Below are 18,868 nucleotides of genomic sequence, written 5' to 3'. Positions count from 1 at the left end.
TAGTGATGCTACTTACTCAACCACATTTTTAGTAGTGACCATTTATGTCCAACAAGTATTACTGTGTCTGTGATGTGACAGAATGCTATATTATTGTATTTTTGCCATGTTTTATTGTATAGCAGAGTGAGCTGAGGCAATAATCAAACTTGCTCTGTCCTCTGTCATATATACTGTGTATGTGTGTGTATAATATATTAGGGCTGGGCGATATCACGATAATTATCGCAATATCATTTTTCTCGATTAAAACGATATCAAGAGTTTGATAAATGTTCGATAATGTTTATGCGCCAAAAGTGGAACGAAACTCATTTGAACCGCGCGCCACACGGACCATTTATCCGCTCGGCTCAAAGTCCAAACGGCAGCGGGAGCTCACTAGAGCTAGGGCTGAACGATATATCGTTATCGTATCTATATCGAGATATGAACTTTCAAGATATTACTATCGAAAAAAGCAACGATATAGACGATATAGATTTCCCCTCTCCGCGCTCGCCCTGCATACAACTCTGGCAGTCACAACAAACATCAGTTTTACGAGTGCCCTTGAATGCACCGCTAAAGCCAGCGCGCACACACTACCAGGGACGTGGGAACTATATTGTGAGGGGGGGGGCGGCGTTTCCATGGTGACGCGTCATTGCTTGTCACGTGACACACCGCAGCAGCAACAGCGCTGAATGAATGATGATCTGCTTTTATGTCATTTTTCCTTTTTTATTCAGAATATTCACAAATGTGTTAGCTATGGCATGAAATATCTGATATTCCGATTGTCAAATACATGCAAGTGGAAGTATATTGTTGTTTAAACACCTTTATAACGATCGCGTTAGTTGAGCTGTATGTGCGATGGGCGCCGCCGTGTTAGTTTGTGCCGCAGACGCAGTTCAGAGAATCGGATCTGTTGGATTTACAACCTCTATGTTTACAACACGTGAATTCATCCACTTCTCCCGAAATACTTAAAAGTAAGTGGCTGGTGAACTGGGAATAGAATAGAGTAAACATTGAAGTTACTTACACAATGTGTATCTGATATGAATAAAACGTGTCGAATTATAATGGAAAGGATTATTATTACCTCTTCCATAGACATCAGTGTGTATTTTACAAACTCTAAATGTATTGTTTTTTTAGTACTTACGTAGTCATATCGTATTGTATCGATATCGAGATATCTGGCATGAAAATCGAGATATGAAATTTTGTCCATATCGTTCAGCCCTAGTGGACAGGTGTCTTTTATACAGGTAACGAGTTCAAACAGGTGCAGTTAATACAGGTAATGAGTGGAGAACAGGAGGGCTTCTTAAAGAAAAACTAACAGGTCTGTGAGAGCCGGAATTCTGACTGGTTGGTAGGTGATCAAATACTTATGTCATGCAATAAAATGCAAATGAATTATTTAAAAATCATACAATGTGATTTTCTGGATTTTTGCGTCTCTCACAGTTGAAGTGTACCTATGATAAAAATTACAGACCTCTACATGCTTTGTAAGTAGGAAAACCTACAAAATCAGCAGTGTATCAAGTACTTGTTCTCCCCACTGTATATATATATACATAAATATGTATATATTTTTATTCAGCGTCATTTCCACCTTGGCTGTAGTTCGGTTGAATTATATGAAAATAATGTATTTGTTTATTACGAGTAAACAACATAAGTCAAAAAGTAGCTAAGCCTGACATGAGTGAGTGCTAATATTGCAGAAAAAACGCTAAAATGTCATTTCCACTTCCGTCATTTCCACCTCTGAGAAATTACAGGCGTAGCTTTGGACATGATATATGCCGGTTTTGTGCGCTATTTGCATGTTCTCATGCCATATTTGTGCTTTTGGACTGAGAACTTTATATATCTGTCAGGGTGTGTGCAGGCAAAAGAAGGCAGAAGGCTCCAATACAAAGTGTTTACTTACAAATATTACTCAAGCAATACAAAATGGCAGGATTCACACACAGGTTGAGACGTTACATAGACGAGAACAGACCAATACTGACTGAACAGAGGGAACTAAATACAGACACTGATGAACATAAACCAGGTGACACAGATGAAGGTGATTGACAAGACACAGGTGATGATGATGAACTAATGATGGTAGACATGGCAATGGATAAGTGGCGGGAAAACAAAAGACGTGACTAATAAGACTAAACAGGAACACAACAGTTACAATATCACCATTCCAGTACAGTACAGTATTTCTATTTATCTATATTTATATGAATGTTTTGAGCAGGTTCATATAATTTGCATATCATTTGTAATCATTATTTTTAAAACTATTAGGTATACTGTTCAACTCATATATGTTAAATAATAAAATACATGGTTAAAAATATTTTGGACTGGCAATTTATGTAAAAATAAACAGAAGCAATCTTTCCACCATAAACCGTCATTTCCACCACTTTCCACCACTACAGTTAAAAAAGAAAAAAAAAGAAAAAAGAATACCCAATGATGTGGATCTTAATGTATTTTAAATCAAGTAGTAATAGGTCATTACTTACAATATATGTGTGAGTGACTTATAATAAACATAGACCTGAGCAAAAATGAAATGCTGTAGGCAAAAATCCCAACTCGTGGCATTTAGCAACTTTAAATAAAAATACATTAAGTTCATGAAGTATTAAGATTTATTTCGTTACATGATTAGGTAGCCACTGATGTTGTTGACTGATACATAATTTGATATAATCAGTTTTACAATATTATATTGTAATAAAATACATAAATTGAAAAGTGGTGGAAATGACATCTTTTGAAAGCACTCTTCAGAAAAACTGTTAAAAATAATAATATTCCATGGAATTCTAAAACTGCCCACTGTTATATTGTGTTAGAAGACAAATTAATGAAGCTAGGAAGATTGTTTTAAGTGTGTTTTAAGAGAGTGAATTTTCCATAAGCTCACAGTGCCAAAAGTGCTCCTAGTTGGAGAATCACCCATATATATATGTGTGTGTGTGTATATGTATGTATATGGTTTGTTAATATATAGTGGATAACTTTTCAGTTTATGTAAATAAAAACAATTCACTGATTGAATAAATGATTCACAATAAAAAATCACATTTATAAAAAAAAAAAAAAAATCAATTCACTGATATATTTATCCCCTGAATATTTTTTTCATCCACACCAGAGGTCTTCAATCCTGCTCCTGGAGAGCCACTGTCCTGCAGAGTTTAGTTCCAACCTGCTTCAGCACACCTGCCTTTGAATATTCAAGTGATTCTAAAGAGCTTGATGAGCTGATTCAGGTGTGTTTGATTAGGATTGGAACTAAACTTTGCAGGACAGTGGCTCTCCAGGAGCAGGATTGAAGACCTCTGATCCACACATTCAGGGTTGTTTTTTGAAGCAAAATATTTTGTAAAGTTGTTTAGAGTATTTGACACTATACAGTATTTGTGAATTAGTACTAAATTAGCTTTCTTAGTTGTACTTATCTTCAAGTTTATTTCAATTTAATGCTTTCATTCTAATTTAGATGTTTTTAACCTAATAAGTGCTGTAATTGCTAAATTTAATAGCGTCATCTATCGGTTTATGAACTGTACTTAAAATTATGAGCAGCTATAAAGTTTCAAAGTGGCTTCCCAAACACGGAATAATAATATGAAGTGTTGTTTCATTTCAGCCAATTTTCACTCTTTTCATATTCCTTTATAGCTGCATAAGAGCGACCTGGTTCCTGGCTTCCCCTCTCTCGCCCTTACAGGTGCGACAACATCAGTATCCCAAACTGCATTACAAGCCACATGGTATTCTCAGTTATTTATAATGTCACTTGATACAGACTCACACACAAGAGAGAACACAGGAGCCTCCTCTCCTCAAAAGGCCCCCCCTCCCTCGACATTGATCTCTTTTCATGGAGAGACCTTCCATTGTAATTGCACAGTAGTTCTTAAAAACTCAAATAAATAAATAAAAAAGGCATTTCTATATTTATGTCTCTTTAATTGATTCTCTCCACACACACACACACACACACACACACACACACATTCCCTCAGAGTACAGTAATCAGGAGAGTTGATCAGGCAGAACTGCAAAACACAGCCGAGCAGTGACCCGTGTGAGCCTCTGCTGACTGAGAGAGATCGAGACCAGTGTTATCTCATTCCACAGTTTGTCCTTCTGTTCTCGGGAATGACATGATAAGGGTTTATTGACCATTCTGCTTTTAGCTTAGCATGGTGGAGAGGCCGTGGACAAAACAAGAGTGCTTGTTTTTTTTTAATGCCACAACCCAAATATAACAAAATAAAATATTACATTTTGTCCTCTAAATGTTATAAAGATAATGTCATAGAAAGACATACGTCATGAGATTTCACAGCTTCTTGGTTGCCATGTTAGGTTATATGCATTTGAATTTTTGTACTTGCTAATAACACAAAATTGTTTGTGTCTGTTTTCTGTGTAGGTCTAAAACGCTGCTACACATGTGATGTCTGCAGTGTCACACTGAATTCAGTGGCACAGTATCATGCACACCTGCAGGGCTCCAAGCACCAAAATAAGTAAGTGCAAATGTGAAATGTGTACTCTTAAATGAAAGTGAAAGTGAAATTGAAAGTGACATGTCAAGGCCAAGTAAGGTAAACCATACTCGGAATTTGCCCTCTGCATTTAACCCATCCAAGTTAGTGCACACACATCAGGAGCAGCGAGTTGTGAACCCACACCCACACGCACTGCAAAACGTGGACACACACAACCGGAGCAGTGGGCAGCTATTTTTACTCATTGCCACTGCAAATTCTGGTCCAGTGCAGTGTGTGGAAATTGTGAGGAAAATTAAGCACCCAATTAAACCTTGAGGAAATGTCACAAGACACAGAAATACTGATACAATCCACACATAGTATTTAAAGCTCCTGGACCTTAAAAATAAAACCTTTTATTTGAATATAATTAACTAAAATGGTATGTTTATTATAGTTAAAAACACATATGCATTATATTATAATATAATTAGTTGAGATCAACAGTTAATTAAAATATGCAAATTTGCTACTACCACAGTTTGCTTTGGGAGAATATTATGTTTGGTTTTAGCAGATCTACATAAGCAGTACTAGTCCATTGTGTTTGTGTTTGTTTTCCGTTCGATGTCTATCAATGAAAGTGAGATATTATAATTGTCACAGTAGGTGATGATGATGATGATGATACAAAAGGAGACTAAACCGTTACAATTCATTTTGAATGTCCACCTTAGACATTTGACTAACTATAAGTAACTTTGTATCTACATGTCAACTAATTCAAATTAATTTGCAACTAAATGTCAACTAACTCTCATTAGAGTATTAGTAGACTGTTAGGGTAGATTAAGTTGACGTACTTGAAAAGTTACTAATAGTCAGTAGAATGTCTGTTGGGGGACCATCAAAATATAGTGATAGCAGATATTAAACAGACAGACTACTAATTTATATTTAGTAGAATGTCTAAGGTTGGAGTATTTAGTGTACTAAATAGATTTCGGTTATAGTGGTGATAGGTTCCAGGGCATTTTGGATTGCTCTTGAATTTATTGATCATTAAAGTGGAGTTTTTGTTCCCATTGATATACCCGTGAATGAGGCCTGCTTTAAATCTACTGTATTCTTGTCTTTATGAGTCTTGTGCTTTCAGTACTTTGAATTGGCAGTTAATCTTTTTGTTTGGAGCTTCCCCCTTCTTTCAACACTCTGCTCCAAGCGTATTTGAATGAATTACTCCATCATTTTGGTGCTGACCCCAGTTCCTCTGTTTACACACACGGGGGGGTTATTAGCTGTGGAAACATTAGGAGCTCATCCAAAATTGAGATTTTAGTTAGCATTCAGCTCTACAGTATATCACTGAGAAAAATCCTTCAACCTTTCTCCTCAGTAGAATTTTTTTTTTTGCTATTTTATATCTTAAAGTCCTTTTAAAGTCTTACATTTTTTAAAGTCCTTTACAAAGTCCAGATTGACTCCACCTACATAGCTGTCTGATGTCCAGCCTTTTCATCATCATATTGATGTCTTCCCTATCCTGTGGTCCAGTAGCATATGTTTTGGGGGTCTGCTGATTGTATTCAGGTGGTTTGTGGACCACCTCAACTAGTTGACAGTTTCACACACAAATACATATTGACACAAAAATGTATAACCAAACAAACAGAGCTGGACATTGGCGTGTTGCACATATATAGTCTGCCCTGTAATGCAGAAGGAATTTCCGAATCCAGTTATAAAAATGATATTTTACTGTATAACACAGAAGGGCTTTTCACACTGTGTTGTGAAAGTATCTGTAATGATACTGATACTTTACCCCCGCGTAAAGTAACGTTTTACACTTGTAATTTAGAATCAGGGTTAGCTCCGCTTTTTACCCGGGGAGCAGGGTTAGCACTGCCCTACCGTACATATCAGTACACATTCCCACACGTGTATTTATTTTCAAATATCTTCTTTCGTGTTCCACGTAAGAAAGTAAGTCATACAGATTTGGAGCAACATGAGGGTGAGAATTGAAAAGTTTGGAACAGAAAAAATTTGGCTAGGTCAAGGTCATTTTTATTTATATAGCACAATAAAACAACATGAAAGCTGACCAAGGTGCTTCAAAATAAACAAGATTGAGGTAGTGAGTTGCACAGCTTTAGGGCTAATACAGAAAAGGCTCTGTCACCTTTGGATTTCAAGCAAGAAACGGAACAGATAATAACTTATCAGAAGATCTAAGAGATCTCCTGGGGGGGTAGGGACAAATAAGATTTGTAATGTAAACTGGAGCCAGGCCATGCAAGGCTTTAAATACAAAAGTTAAAACATTATAATCAGTTCTAAATTTTACCGGTAGCCAGTGTACATGTGCTAAGACAGGGTTGATATGCTCCCTCTTTTTTTTTTCCCGTCAAGAAACTAGCTGCAGCAATTTGAACCAGTTGCAAACGTGAAAGGGAAAACTGGTTGACACCAGCATGTTGAGCATTACAACAATCAAGCCTTATTGAAATGAAGGCATAAAAGACTGTCGCTAGGTCATTAAAAGATAAAAAAAAAACAAAAAAAAACATTTAAGCTTCTATAAGGCCCTAATTGGAAACAATTTATCTGCTTGTTGATTTTTTTTTTATTTGGAATCAAAACTTGAGTAGCATATTGAAACTAAGTAGTATATTCTTTGCTGTGGCAAATAACTTGTTGAAAATGATTTCCATAAACCATTGATCCTTGCAGTGGCTGAAAGGAAAAAAAAGACCAAAACCAAAGCTATTTGCACACAGGAAACTGTATCAGATATTTGGGCATGACCTGAGCTGACCACAGAGGTCTTTTTCAGTGCTACATGGTACTCAAAATAAGTGTGTGTGTGATAAGAGTACTGATAAGCCTGCTGATAGACAGACACACACTGCATGTCCTCCAACAGACTAAATGAACCCCCTGCCCTCTTCCATTCTCAATTCAATCAAACACAATCTTAGCCAACAAGCCAAATATGTTTCCCCTGCCAAATTGAGAACAACCTTATATTGAGTAATTCAATTCAGCTCTGTATTATCCACTCTCCATTGGAGTGTTTTAATTTAGAGGAACACATTTCTTAGGTTTATTTGGGGGAATGGCATTGCTGATGAATGTATTATCTAGAAATACTGTTGTCTAGTAGTTTGTGTGATTTGATTGCATCATGCAGTTGCAGCAGATTTGTATTTATATATGCAATAGTGTGTGTATTTATTTATATATAAATATGTATATTGTGTGTGTTTATATACACAGGTGTGTGTGTGTGTGTGTGTGTGTGTGTGTGTGTGTGTGTGTGTGTGTGTGTGTGTGTGTGTGTGTGTGTGTACTATATATATACACAAACAATTGTTTATATAAATACAAATCTGCTGCAGCTGCATGATGCGATCTTGTCAATATGGACCTCATCTCAGACCTCATCTGAGATCCCTCTCCTGAATCTCAGAGGAATGTTTCCAGCACCTTGTTGAATATATGCCACGAAGAATTAAAGGGTTAGTTCACTCCATAGGCTTCCAAGGGATCGAAACTTGCCGGCCCAGAAAAGTTAGTAAAGACATCGTTAAAATAGTCCAAGTGACTACAGTGGCTCAACCATAAGTTTATCAAGTGACGAGACTAATTTTTGTGGGGGAAAAACCCAAAAATAACGACTTTTCAACTATTCATTTTCTTCTGTGTGGGCCTGAGTGAATTCACGTAGTGTAACAGCACAGCGCTTCAGTGTTGTACGTCACCACGTAGGCTCACTATTGGCCGACGCTGGTCATGTGTGTGATGCGTGAGCCTAGGAGTGAGACAGTTCTCAGATTTCAGCAAAAATATCTTAATTTGTGTTTCAAAGATGAACGAAAGTCTTACGGGGTTGGAACAACATGGGGGTGAGTAATTACTGACAGAATTTTCATTTTTGGGTGAACTAACCCTTTAAGGCAGTTCTGAAGGAACTAGCAAGGTGTACCTAATAAAGTGGCTCTGGTCTGATACATTGTTTCTGTAAGAAACAAACAGTGTGGTTACACATAAGCAAGTGGCCAGTGACACAAGGGTTCTATGTAGGCCTACATGTAATTTTCAGATTAACACAGAGAAGGCCGATGATAAAGAAAGGACATAGAGGCTATAGGATATGGACAGAATAAGAAAGAGGAAAAAGACTCATTCCTCCTCAACTCCAGTATCAATAGGTCAAGCCTGGCCGACAGGCTCATTACCATGACATCACTACACTCCTGTTGCACCATCCATCAATGTCCCAGCATCAAAGCATGTGCACAGGAACAGCATGCTTCCTACATACAAAATCACACCTTCCTCCATACCCATCATCAACAAACACTCTTTCTCTTATGCAGTGTACAGCACTTCTGATTGGTGTTTTGAAAGGTTTCACTAAAAATTGGTAACTGCAACTGTTGTTTCCCACTGTGTTCATGTCCTTTGTCATAAAGTATGTCTAAGAACTAACAACATTCTTATGGAAAATATTTGTTGTTCTACATTGAAAAATGACTTAATATCACCATAATGATGTCCATTCTTTGTAATCCTTTCCACCAGTATTCATTTTTTAATTAGTCTTTAGTTTGTATGTGGTGTATTTTCACAGCTTTTAGTTACATTTGTTACCAGTGTTGTCAAGGTTCCAGAATTTCAGTGGTTGGTACCAATAGACAAATTTCACGATTATCAATTCTATACCACAGCAAAAACGAATTTGAACACACACATTTTATTTAACTTAAAAATAATAGTTAAATATTAATGTGAATTAATAGTTCTAAATAATAAATAAAACAAATGCATGTAGTATTTTTTTATATTGTATATTTTATATATTGTATATTTATATTAATGACAAAATGGACCGCTGAACATCTTTTAGGTTGCATTTATATTGTTAGACCTGATAATACAGATGTAATGAGTCTATCAGAAAGCAGATGCCTTGCTTGTCAGTCTCTCATCACATTATCAACTGTAGAAAACAGAGACAAAGACAATTGTTATATATATATATATATAGGATATATATAGAATGTCCTACCTGCCTGTCAATGTATGTATTTTCATACCTCTTCACACCCTGCTCGCGCAGACATCAACAGCATTTTCCATGAAGCTATGCAGAGTTGTAGACCGACAGCCACTGAGCACCACAAACAAACAGCAGCCACCATTTACAGTTCCTCCTGAACCAAAACAATGGATCTCATTCACTAAGCATGCGTACGTACAAATGTGTGCGTGAAATGTGCATCCGAACGTTTTTAAGAACAAATCACGATTCACCAGAAATTTAGTTATAAAATTGATTCTAAAATATAACTAAAACCTCACGTACGCAAAAAGCACTGACACTGTACTGTCTTATAATCTTGTTAAGAAGTTATGTTTCATCCCAACACAACTATATTTATATTGAAGTATGTTTCATTAACTGTATTATATAACCCATATATATAATTATGTAATAAAATGATTAAATAATACAATTTCATTTCATTTAAATACATTCCATCGTATACATACAGTTAAAGCATAGGAAAATCTGCATTATATGTTCAGCTGCAAGGTTTTTCTGAATAACGCAGGTATACGCGTGTGTACAGCTGGCTAATGAGAGGGCTGTAATCTGGGTCTGTATAAAAGGTGTTTATTGTGAGAATGGCACATTTGACACTTCTCAAGGATCGGGCGAGAGCGCATCTGCAAACAGCGGCAAGTTTGACGAGAATAATGAAAGGCTGAGGAAAGCGTGTGTATGGAAAGCTCTTATATGAAGATGGTTTGGGCATGTTTTATGCAAATTACTGAGTGCGGCCAATCATTTAGAATATTCCAAATTCACTAACATCAGAATGATGTTAAGAACAAATTCATGTGTGTACGAACTTGTTATGAATTAGGTGGAGATTTTTCGTGAGAAGTTCGCCTGTGTGTACATATACGAAATAATCCATGCAATTATTAGTGAATGAGACCCAATGAGCTTATGTTGCCTTCATGCCATGTTTAAGAGATGGCAACCTGTGACATTCTGCTCAGAGCTGTTAATGTCTTCTCGCAATTATGCACAATTTTCACGGAAATTAATCGGCAGCAGTCAGGTGGTACAAGTCAGAGTTTTAGTTTTAGTACAAGTCAGGTACAAGTTTTGTCTTTTAAGATGTTTACATTCATTATTATTGTAATGCTATGTTCTTTGATCTTATGCTTTCAAAGCTAGCTTGCTGTTGCTAGCCTCTCCAAAAATTGCCTACCCTACCTTTAAATAAAAAGACTCCCACACATGCCGACTACAAATCTCAATTTACTAGCTGTCGCAAACGACAACTTAACGGTAATGAAAGTGCCTATAAAATGTATTAGGAATCTCGTCTGTCCCCATTGTTTTTCAGCTGAAGTTATTAAAGGTGATGTTCAGTACATTAAACTGAACAGTATACAATAAAATGCTTCCCTTATGAACTTCTCATCAATGTTCCTCTACCCCAACTGCCCCTTTTAACCCTGCTGGTTAATGAAATCCTTTCACCCTGGTCCCTCTCCTGTCCGTCATCTCATTCCCCCTACAATTCTCCTGCTCAGCAACCTTACAGCCAGGAAGATATGTCTCCGTGCGCTCAGCCACCTGACAGCTCTTTGATTCCAGTCTCATCCTGTCTGCAACAAGCTATTTGCCTTCAATCTTGCTTGCCCCATTTTCCAAACACCATCTTGGCTGATTTGTTTGTCTCACACAAGAAGTAAGCTCCCTAGGGTAATCTTGATTTTTCTCTGTAAAATAAACATGTCTACACTCAGAGCAGCGATAAAACATGAAGTATTGATTTTGTTACAGTCTGAACAAATAGCCTAAGACAGTCTTCAAACAAAATTGTTTGCTTTTGGCTTCATATTGTGATGAGACTTATTATGTGTGACAGAGGATAAAAACAGAGACAGAAGCGGTGTGTTTTTGTTTTATTCAGCCTTACTCTGCGCTTAAGTCCCATTAATCCCAAAATTGTATCACAGTAAACATTTATTTTTGCTTAAATTAACTTAAGTTTGTATCCCAGTTGCTTTGACTTGATTTATATCATGTCAAATGAGTATCGTCTTTTGAGAGATTGAAATTAATTTGATACATTTAAAAATTATTTTCTTCTCCGCTTAACTAATTATACGCTACTTGTCTTGACAAATTACAATGTGGAGGAGACAAATGTTTAAAAGTGACTACTACTCTCCTGGGATAGTATAGCATTTACTCGCCCTCATGTTGTTTATTACTTCTGTGGAACACAAAAGAAGGTATTTTGAAGAAATAAAAGGAAAGTCAGTGGAGTCCGAAACATCATTAGCCAACATTAACTTTCATTGTATGGAGAGAAAAATAAATAAATCAAAATACCATCTTTTTTCACAGAAGTAAGCAAGCCATACAGGTTAGAACAACATGACAGTGAGTAAATAATGACAGAATTTCCATTTTTGCTCTCATCCAATCCATTCAACTGCTTGTCCTGTAGTTAAAATGGTGTTTTCAATTATTTAAATTCTTTTCACTGAGCTATTCTTTGGGGAACAAAAAATGGTTCTTCAATGGCATTGCTGATTTTGTCCTGGTAACCACTAAACCGGTGCAATGGAAAAGTTCCATGAATGTTCTTCATGGAAACATTATGCCAAAAAGTTTATCTTTTGTTTATTATTTATTGTTCATATTAAACTGTTACATGTAATGTTTGCTTGTAGATTGCCATCTTGGATTTTAGACTGGACAGATCCTAGATAAGCGTCCAGGTCTGTCAAAACAAGCCCAAACAGCCTCTTCATTTAACACAAAGCTGAATTTCTATTAAAACAAAGTTCTGTCATGAAACTCTAGATGGTGCAGGCTGATAGGTCCTTTACTCAATCTGCTTGCAATCACATCATTCCTTTATAGGGCACAGCTAATTGGTTCCTGCTGTATTAGTAGCCAATGAGCTTGCTGCTCAACCTTCAAATACTCGGTCAGCATTTGCTGTAGCAGTTGCAGCGCGCTTTCAGAAACCCTCCACCTTCCCCAGCTCCACCTGAATAGATCTGCTATGGTTAATTCATATATGTTATATTGTACAGCAGTAGTATGTCTGTCATGCTCACAGCAGCGTGTCGTGTATGTATTGGCAGTAGCAAGTCCTGTACTTGCTCTGCAGCAGCAGCAATAACCAACAGCAGCAGCGTAGCAGATCTAACATATCAACATTTTCATATCCATTACCGTGTCAAACACTCAGAGTTGCCATGACAGAAATTGACTCAATTAATCTTTAATTTAAAAATAAATAAATCTGTATTGACTATTTTTATGTACTGTAAATGACTAAAATTCTGAAATATCACTATAGTGGGCAGATCCATTCTGAGGACCCTACGCATGAAGAACAGCATTTAGCATACAAAATCCCACAACGTCAATGCAAATTGTATGCCCCAAGTGCTTCCTCCATTTTACATCACAGCTGCGATTGCAGAAGATCAGACCATGACTCTTTGATGTCTCTATCCTGAGACACCCACCCTCCACTCAGAAGCTTAATAGGGAAGCTGCTTGAGCATTGCCTTAGGAGAAGAATGAATCACCACAACTGCAACTCATTTACTTTTAGGGTCCTGCTACCCGAGTCCTGCTCATACAGAGGTCTGTGTTATTGAAATCACACATGAATGACCCTGTGTCAGTCCATGGAATTGACAGGGTCTCAGGATCAAAAGTACAATGTCAGTGTGAAATTTTATGAAATGTTTGTTTCATTTAACACTTGAAATTTAATAAGTTTTCTTCACAAAACTAAAATATAAAATTGTTAAATGTATTTGTTCAGAATCTCAATTACACTGCAAGGTAGAACCATAAAACACTGCACGGGTGTAAATCGGACCATTACGTTGTACTTAAGCTCAGCACTTGAAAATAACACTGGAGGGAGGAAAGAAGGGAAGGTAGGAGGGAGAAGGTGGATGGAGGTCAGCGTTGGTTTGGCAACAGCAATTTAGTTTGAACGTGGGACCTAAAGCTGTGAAGATTATTATGTAATATTTTGCTCCAGGCTACCTCGTTTTGCTTAATTTGGGATGTGAGAACTGTAAATTATTAACTACGGATGGCGTGTTTTGTACAGCTATTTTAAGTGGAAAGGCAACAAGTTCAAATGCTGTATGAAAACATCATGATGAAGGTAGGCCTACAGTTTGTCTTCTGCAGAACAAATTTCAGCTTGTGAGCTTGACCTGTTAAGTAATCAGAAACATCTTGGAAATAGGATAAAGCTTACTTTTGTCATAAAAGAGTTTAAAAAAAAAAACATGCAAAATTAATGCATTTCAGTGCTTGGATTATTTTGGGCCGCTGATAGCAATTCACAATAAAGACAATACAAAAATACATGTTTTGTGTTATGAAAAAAAAAAAAAAAGATTTTTTTTTGTTGTTGTTGTTGAATGATATCCAATGACCCATTACCCATTTAATGTTTTTGCTTTGTTCTGCATTAAAGGTGCATTACAGATTTTTTTTAGGTAAAATGTACTACTGGCAGTTTATGCTACTTGCTCAGGTAACATTTTATGCATCCATATATGACTTTAGGACTTTCTTAATGTCAGTGGTGTAGAATGACAGATCTGCTCTTATATGGTGATCACAGGCAACCATGCGTCTACCTTAAACCATCCGATTCATTTGTGCAGAAGACCACAGATGGAGATAGAAAGGCCAAGGTTCTGTGTGCACCTTTAAAAATGATGCATGTGATGCATATACTAATGCAACTGTCCAAAGTTGTGTATTGTTCATTTAAATACGTAGAACAGTAAAAATAGTCAAATATAAAGATATGCTGTAATGCTTAATGCATAAATAATTTGATTTTTTATTGTGAAAAAAGTTTGTGAGGAAATAACAAACAAAATTATAATTGAATGCCACAGTATGTAAACCAACCGTTTTACTGCATTCAAGCAATTATGAAACAATTAGCCACTCAAGTGATGGTCAAAGAGTCTTGATTGAAGGCTTTTCATTTACTTTTGACAACTGGGGTTGGGGGTCTTCCTAGATTTTACTGGGCTGTTTTAAAAAGATTGTGTGCTACAGAATTTATGTGTATAATCCTCTGAGGCCTGGCATTTGGAAATGAAGGATGGTTTTAGTGCTGAGGCCTGGAATGCAAATTGCCCTTTGAAGAGGCATCTGGGGTGTTTCATTACTATGGCAAAGATAAACAGTCCTCTCCCTCTCACTGTATCAAGTGACCTGAACCTTAGCAGAGTCCTTCGATATGTCACATGAAGTGGTGTTTTCGCAGGGTTTTTGTGTCCGTTCTGGCTCATGTTGGTTGTAACAATAGTGGAGGGCATCAAAGATTAGGGCTGCATTTAGTGCTCTCGCTGTTGCTGTTATTGCTCCATGCATAGCGTTACTCTAATTGTGGGCTTAATTTAACATAATTGAGCCATCTACATGTTATTTCTGCTTTTGGTTTTTGGTTTCAAATCACATACGGTGCACTATAAACCAGAACCTTTATCGAGTCTCTCATTTCACCTTCTTGACACTTTCATTTCAAAGAACTGAAAAAATTACACATTATTTAAAAAAAATGTGCGCACTGTCATGGATGTTTTAAAGTGGTTACTTTCACATTCAGTCACTTAGCAAATGCTTTTATCCAAAGCAAGAACAGTTTATTGTGTTTTCAAATACAGATTTATATATTAGTTGGATTGACATCAGACTATTGTAGCATTTTCTTGAGCCATTCCAGTGTTAATCTGATCTAATGTTTAAGGTCATTGTCCTGCAAGCTTGAATTTATGGTAAAACAGATTATCTTGTTTTTTTTTCACCATCCATTCCTCTTTAGGTAAGGTTTAGAGGGATGTTGATCATTTAATCAGTTTTATCCCTCACATTGCAGCTCAGACACAATCACTTTCTTATGACATGGTTCTTTCTGAATAATAGCTTCACCATCACCTGCAGACAAGTGTTCTGCAGAGCTCTTGATATACTGTAGTCTACTGGTGCTCTTACAACTCATTACTGCTTTTCCATGGCTTCCATACCAAGTCTTTATCTTGCTTGTGTGGAGAGTTTTGAATGACTACCTGTTCTAGCAACATTTACAGCCTATCCTTCTTGATAACTGAATCAACAGTGCCCACAAATCTCTTAACTTTATAGAATGTTCTTGAATGTTCTGAATTTATAGACTGTTCTCATCCGTCCTTCGGATGAGACGTAAAACCGAGGTCCTGACTCTCTGTGGTCATTAAAAATCCCATGGCATTTCTCGTAAAGAGTAGGGGTGTAACCCCGGTGTCCTGCTCACATTCCACCCCTTGGCCCTTACCAATCATGGCCTCCTAATAATCCCCATCCACTGAATTGACTCTTATCACTCTCTCTCCTCTCCACCTATAGCTGGTGTGTGGTGGTAATGTGGCTGCCGTCGCATCATCCAATTGGATGCTGCACACTGGTGGTGGTTGAGGAGAGATCCCCTGATGGGATTGTAAAGCGCTTTGGGTGTACAGTAGTACATATGAAAGCGCTATATAAATGCCTCATTCTATTCTATTCTATTCTATTCTTGAGCCTTCAGCTTTTCTTGAGATAGCGTAACTCTTGGATAATGATCCCTTATAACTGTGGTGTTATCCAGAAAAAAATTTAGGATATTTTATTGGACACAAGTTATTAGAAACTTGCAAGATTCGACAAATTCTACTCAGTTTATAAGCAACTTGTACTAAATGACAACATTTAATGGCTATGGCTTGATCCTTGAATTGCTAACCTGATTCAAGTTTTACCGTGTAAAACCATCGGAGCAATAGAATATTCTTTGACAACCAGAAGACAAATATCACCAATTTTCCACCGTTTTACTGTTACTTTTAAAGATTTGTCCCTTTCAAGGGTAAAAGCCACTTTTTTACATTTCATTGTAAATATTTAATGAGACGTGAACATGGTTTACAGGACATAGAAATGATTCTGCTGGCAAATTACAGACCTCAAGCAAAATGTCCCCCTTATATTTTACAGCAAGATCTATTTTTTTCTTTCTCCCTATAGCTGCATTGGTGGTATAGCATTAGAGTTCGGGGTATGGTAATGTGTAATGACATAACACCCTCATGTTTTTACACAGCACATTATTATCTTTTGTTCCGGTGAAATTTCACAGATTTTCCAGCCGTCATTACAGCGAGAAATGGATGGGTACTTTTGTTTTGAGTGCGGGGTACATGTACTGTGTTTTGACTTTAGCTTTTAAACCTGTCTGATAGAGGCACGGGATTGAACACCAACCACTCCAAGCCCTAAAGCAGAGATCTGAAATGTTTTCCTTGAGGTTTCCGATTAGATTACAGGGTTGGATAGGTGAAAATTCAAAGGTTTCTACAGTGGTTCTCTGTAATGAGCATTATAAGGTATCATCTGACCTTCTGAACTTTCTTTTTCTCTTTTTAGCCTAAAAAATCAGCTGTGTGTCCAGTGAGCCAATGGGAAAAACTAGATGATTGGATTGATGTCAGACAAGCTGTGATCAGCTTGCCCGGGATTTTCTGCCTCTATTCTGTCCTCTCTCTCCCTCTCTCTCTCTCTCTCTCTCTCTCTCTCTCTCTCTCTCTCTCTCTCTCTCTCTCTCTCTCTCCCTCTCTCTATCTCTCTATCTCTCTCTCTCTCTCTCTCTCTCTCTCTCTCTCTCTCTCTCTCTCTCTCTCTCTCTCTCTCACTCTGTTGTCTTACTCTCAACTTGACTGCAAAAGAAGATTAAAGATCCTCTTAAAGTCAGCCTTTAGTCATCCCGAACCCTTTCTCTACCTCCCAGCCTCCTCTACAGCAGCTCACCTCCTCATGACTCAAACACAGACATCAGGCTCTGAATCTCTGGAGGAGATGTGACTTCATCCAGTGACACCCATCTGCTAGTTATTCTGTTATTGCGGCAGAAGTTTATATAGCTAAACTCAGTCAGTTGTTGTGTGCATGACTGAATACCGTACTTGTGGTCACTTTCTCAGCTAAGCAATATCCATCCAAAAATCTGCCAAATGGATCATTAAAATCATAACAAAAGTTGACGTAAAAAGAGAATGCACTCTATTGAAACTGTTGTCCACATTTTACTTTTCTGTCTCTCATTTTTATGCACTATTTGTTGTTTGTGTGCAAACAATACACGTTATACAAATATCTATGTGTTTTTGGCCTAAAAATATGGGCATTCGGGGCAGGGTTCTACAGAAACAAAATTTACTAGATGTGTTTGTTGTATGTGTATGTGTGATCTGTAGATATCTGTTTGATGAATGGGCATTTGAGAATATTTGTAAGCTAATGTTAGCCTATTTAGATTTCTGGTCTGGTTTTTAATACGTTTTTGAAGTTTTGGACAAAATGAAGTTATAAGTCTTCAAAAGAAGATCAGAAAACACAGATCAAGCAGCTAATCCTTCATTATCCATCACTTATTTTACATGCCCGTTTCTTTTTACATGCCACTGTGAAAACAGGTTAGAAGATGTGTACAAACATACTGTAATAATTGGTTTTTAATGATATTCTAATAATACTTGAAAATTATTGTTATTATTAAAAACGTATGTTAAAAGATATTAAATATAATTATTCAATGATCATTATTGATTTGCACTTTCTGCATTTCTATTCTTTATTTTTTATTTCTTTCTTATTTTTAAGAGTAAAAATAGCAGTTTACTTTAAAAATATATAAATTTATGACTCTCTGGAATACTTGATTCTGATTGGTGAATTGTTGCATTCAACTGTCAAATATTTCTCCATAATGGCAGTTGTGGAATCCAGGAATCCTTTACTCTGTTTCTCTATTGTCTCTGCAATTGAGCTAATAGAATAATTTAAACCAATATTATCTCAAAAATGTGTACGTTAATGTACAGATGACATGGTCGTTATCCCGAAATAAACTCCTTTAGGTTGATAAAGGACACCTGACGCTTTTTTTGTGATAATGGTTGACTGTCAGTACAGTATTCCTTCTTTATTTTATTCTTTATAGAAATTATGTTTATCCCTTCATGCAATCAGGAAAAAGCTCAATATATTTGACACATGACATAACACTTTATCAAAGCCAGATCTCTTGAGAAAAACATAACATATTATTTAGCCAAGTGTGGTCGGATGTAATCGGTCATAATGTATATAATTATAGATTTTATTATTAACCGAAAACAATTCAGTGCACAAATAATCACTGCTCTGTCGCAAAGATGGAAGAATTAATTTA

General features: G+C 36.7%; 1 protein-coding gene across 1 annotated transcript in view; it reads left to right on the top strand.

Annotated features, from left to right (window-relative positions):
* zmat4a (zinc finger, matrin-type 4a) overlaps positions 1 to 17,387 on the top strand; it is a 100,516-nt gene extending 83,129 nt beyond the window's left edge. Inside the window, exons 6-7 of the mRNA XM_084413296.1 lie at positions 4,460 to 4,556; positions 17,065 to 17,387. Coding sequence (XP_084269422.1) covers positions 4,460 to 4,556; positions 17,065 to 17,092 — 125 coding nt within the window. The 3' untranslated portion in view covers positions 17,093 to 17,387. The remainder of the gene's footprint in view (positions 1 to 4,459; positions 4,557 to 17,064) is intronic.
* The last annotated feature ends 1,481 nt before the right edge of the window (positions 17,388 to 18,868 follow it).

The sequence above is a fragment of the Rutilus rutilus genome (assembly GCF_951802725.1).
Source record: "Rutilus rutilus genome assembly, chromosome: 7".
NCBI classification, from domain to species: Eukaryota; Metazoa; Chordata; class Actinopteri; order Cypriniformes; family Leuciscidae; genus Rutilus; species Rutilus rutilus.
This window is presented reverse-complemented; position numbering and strand designations above follow the sequence as displayed.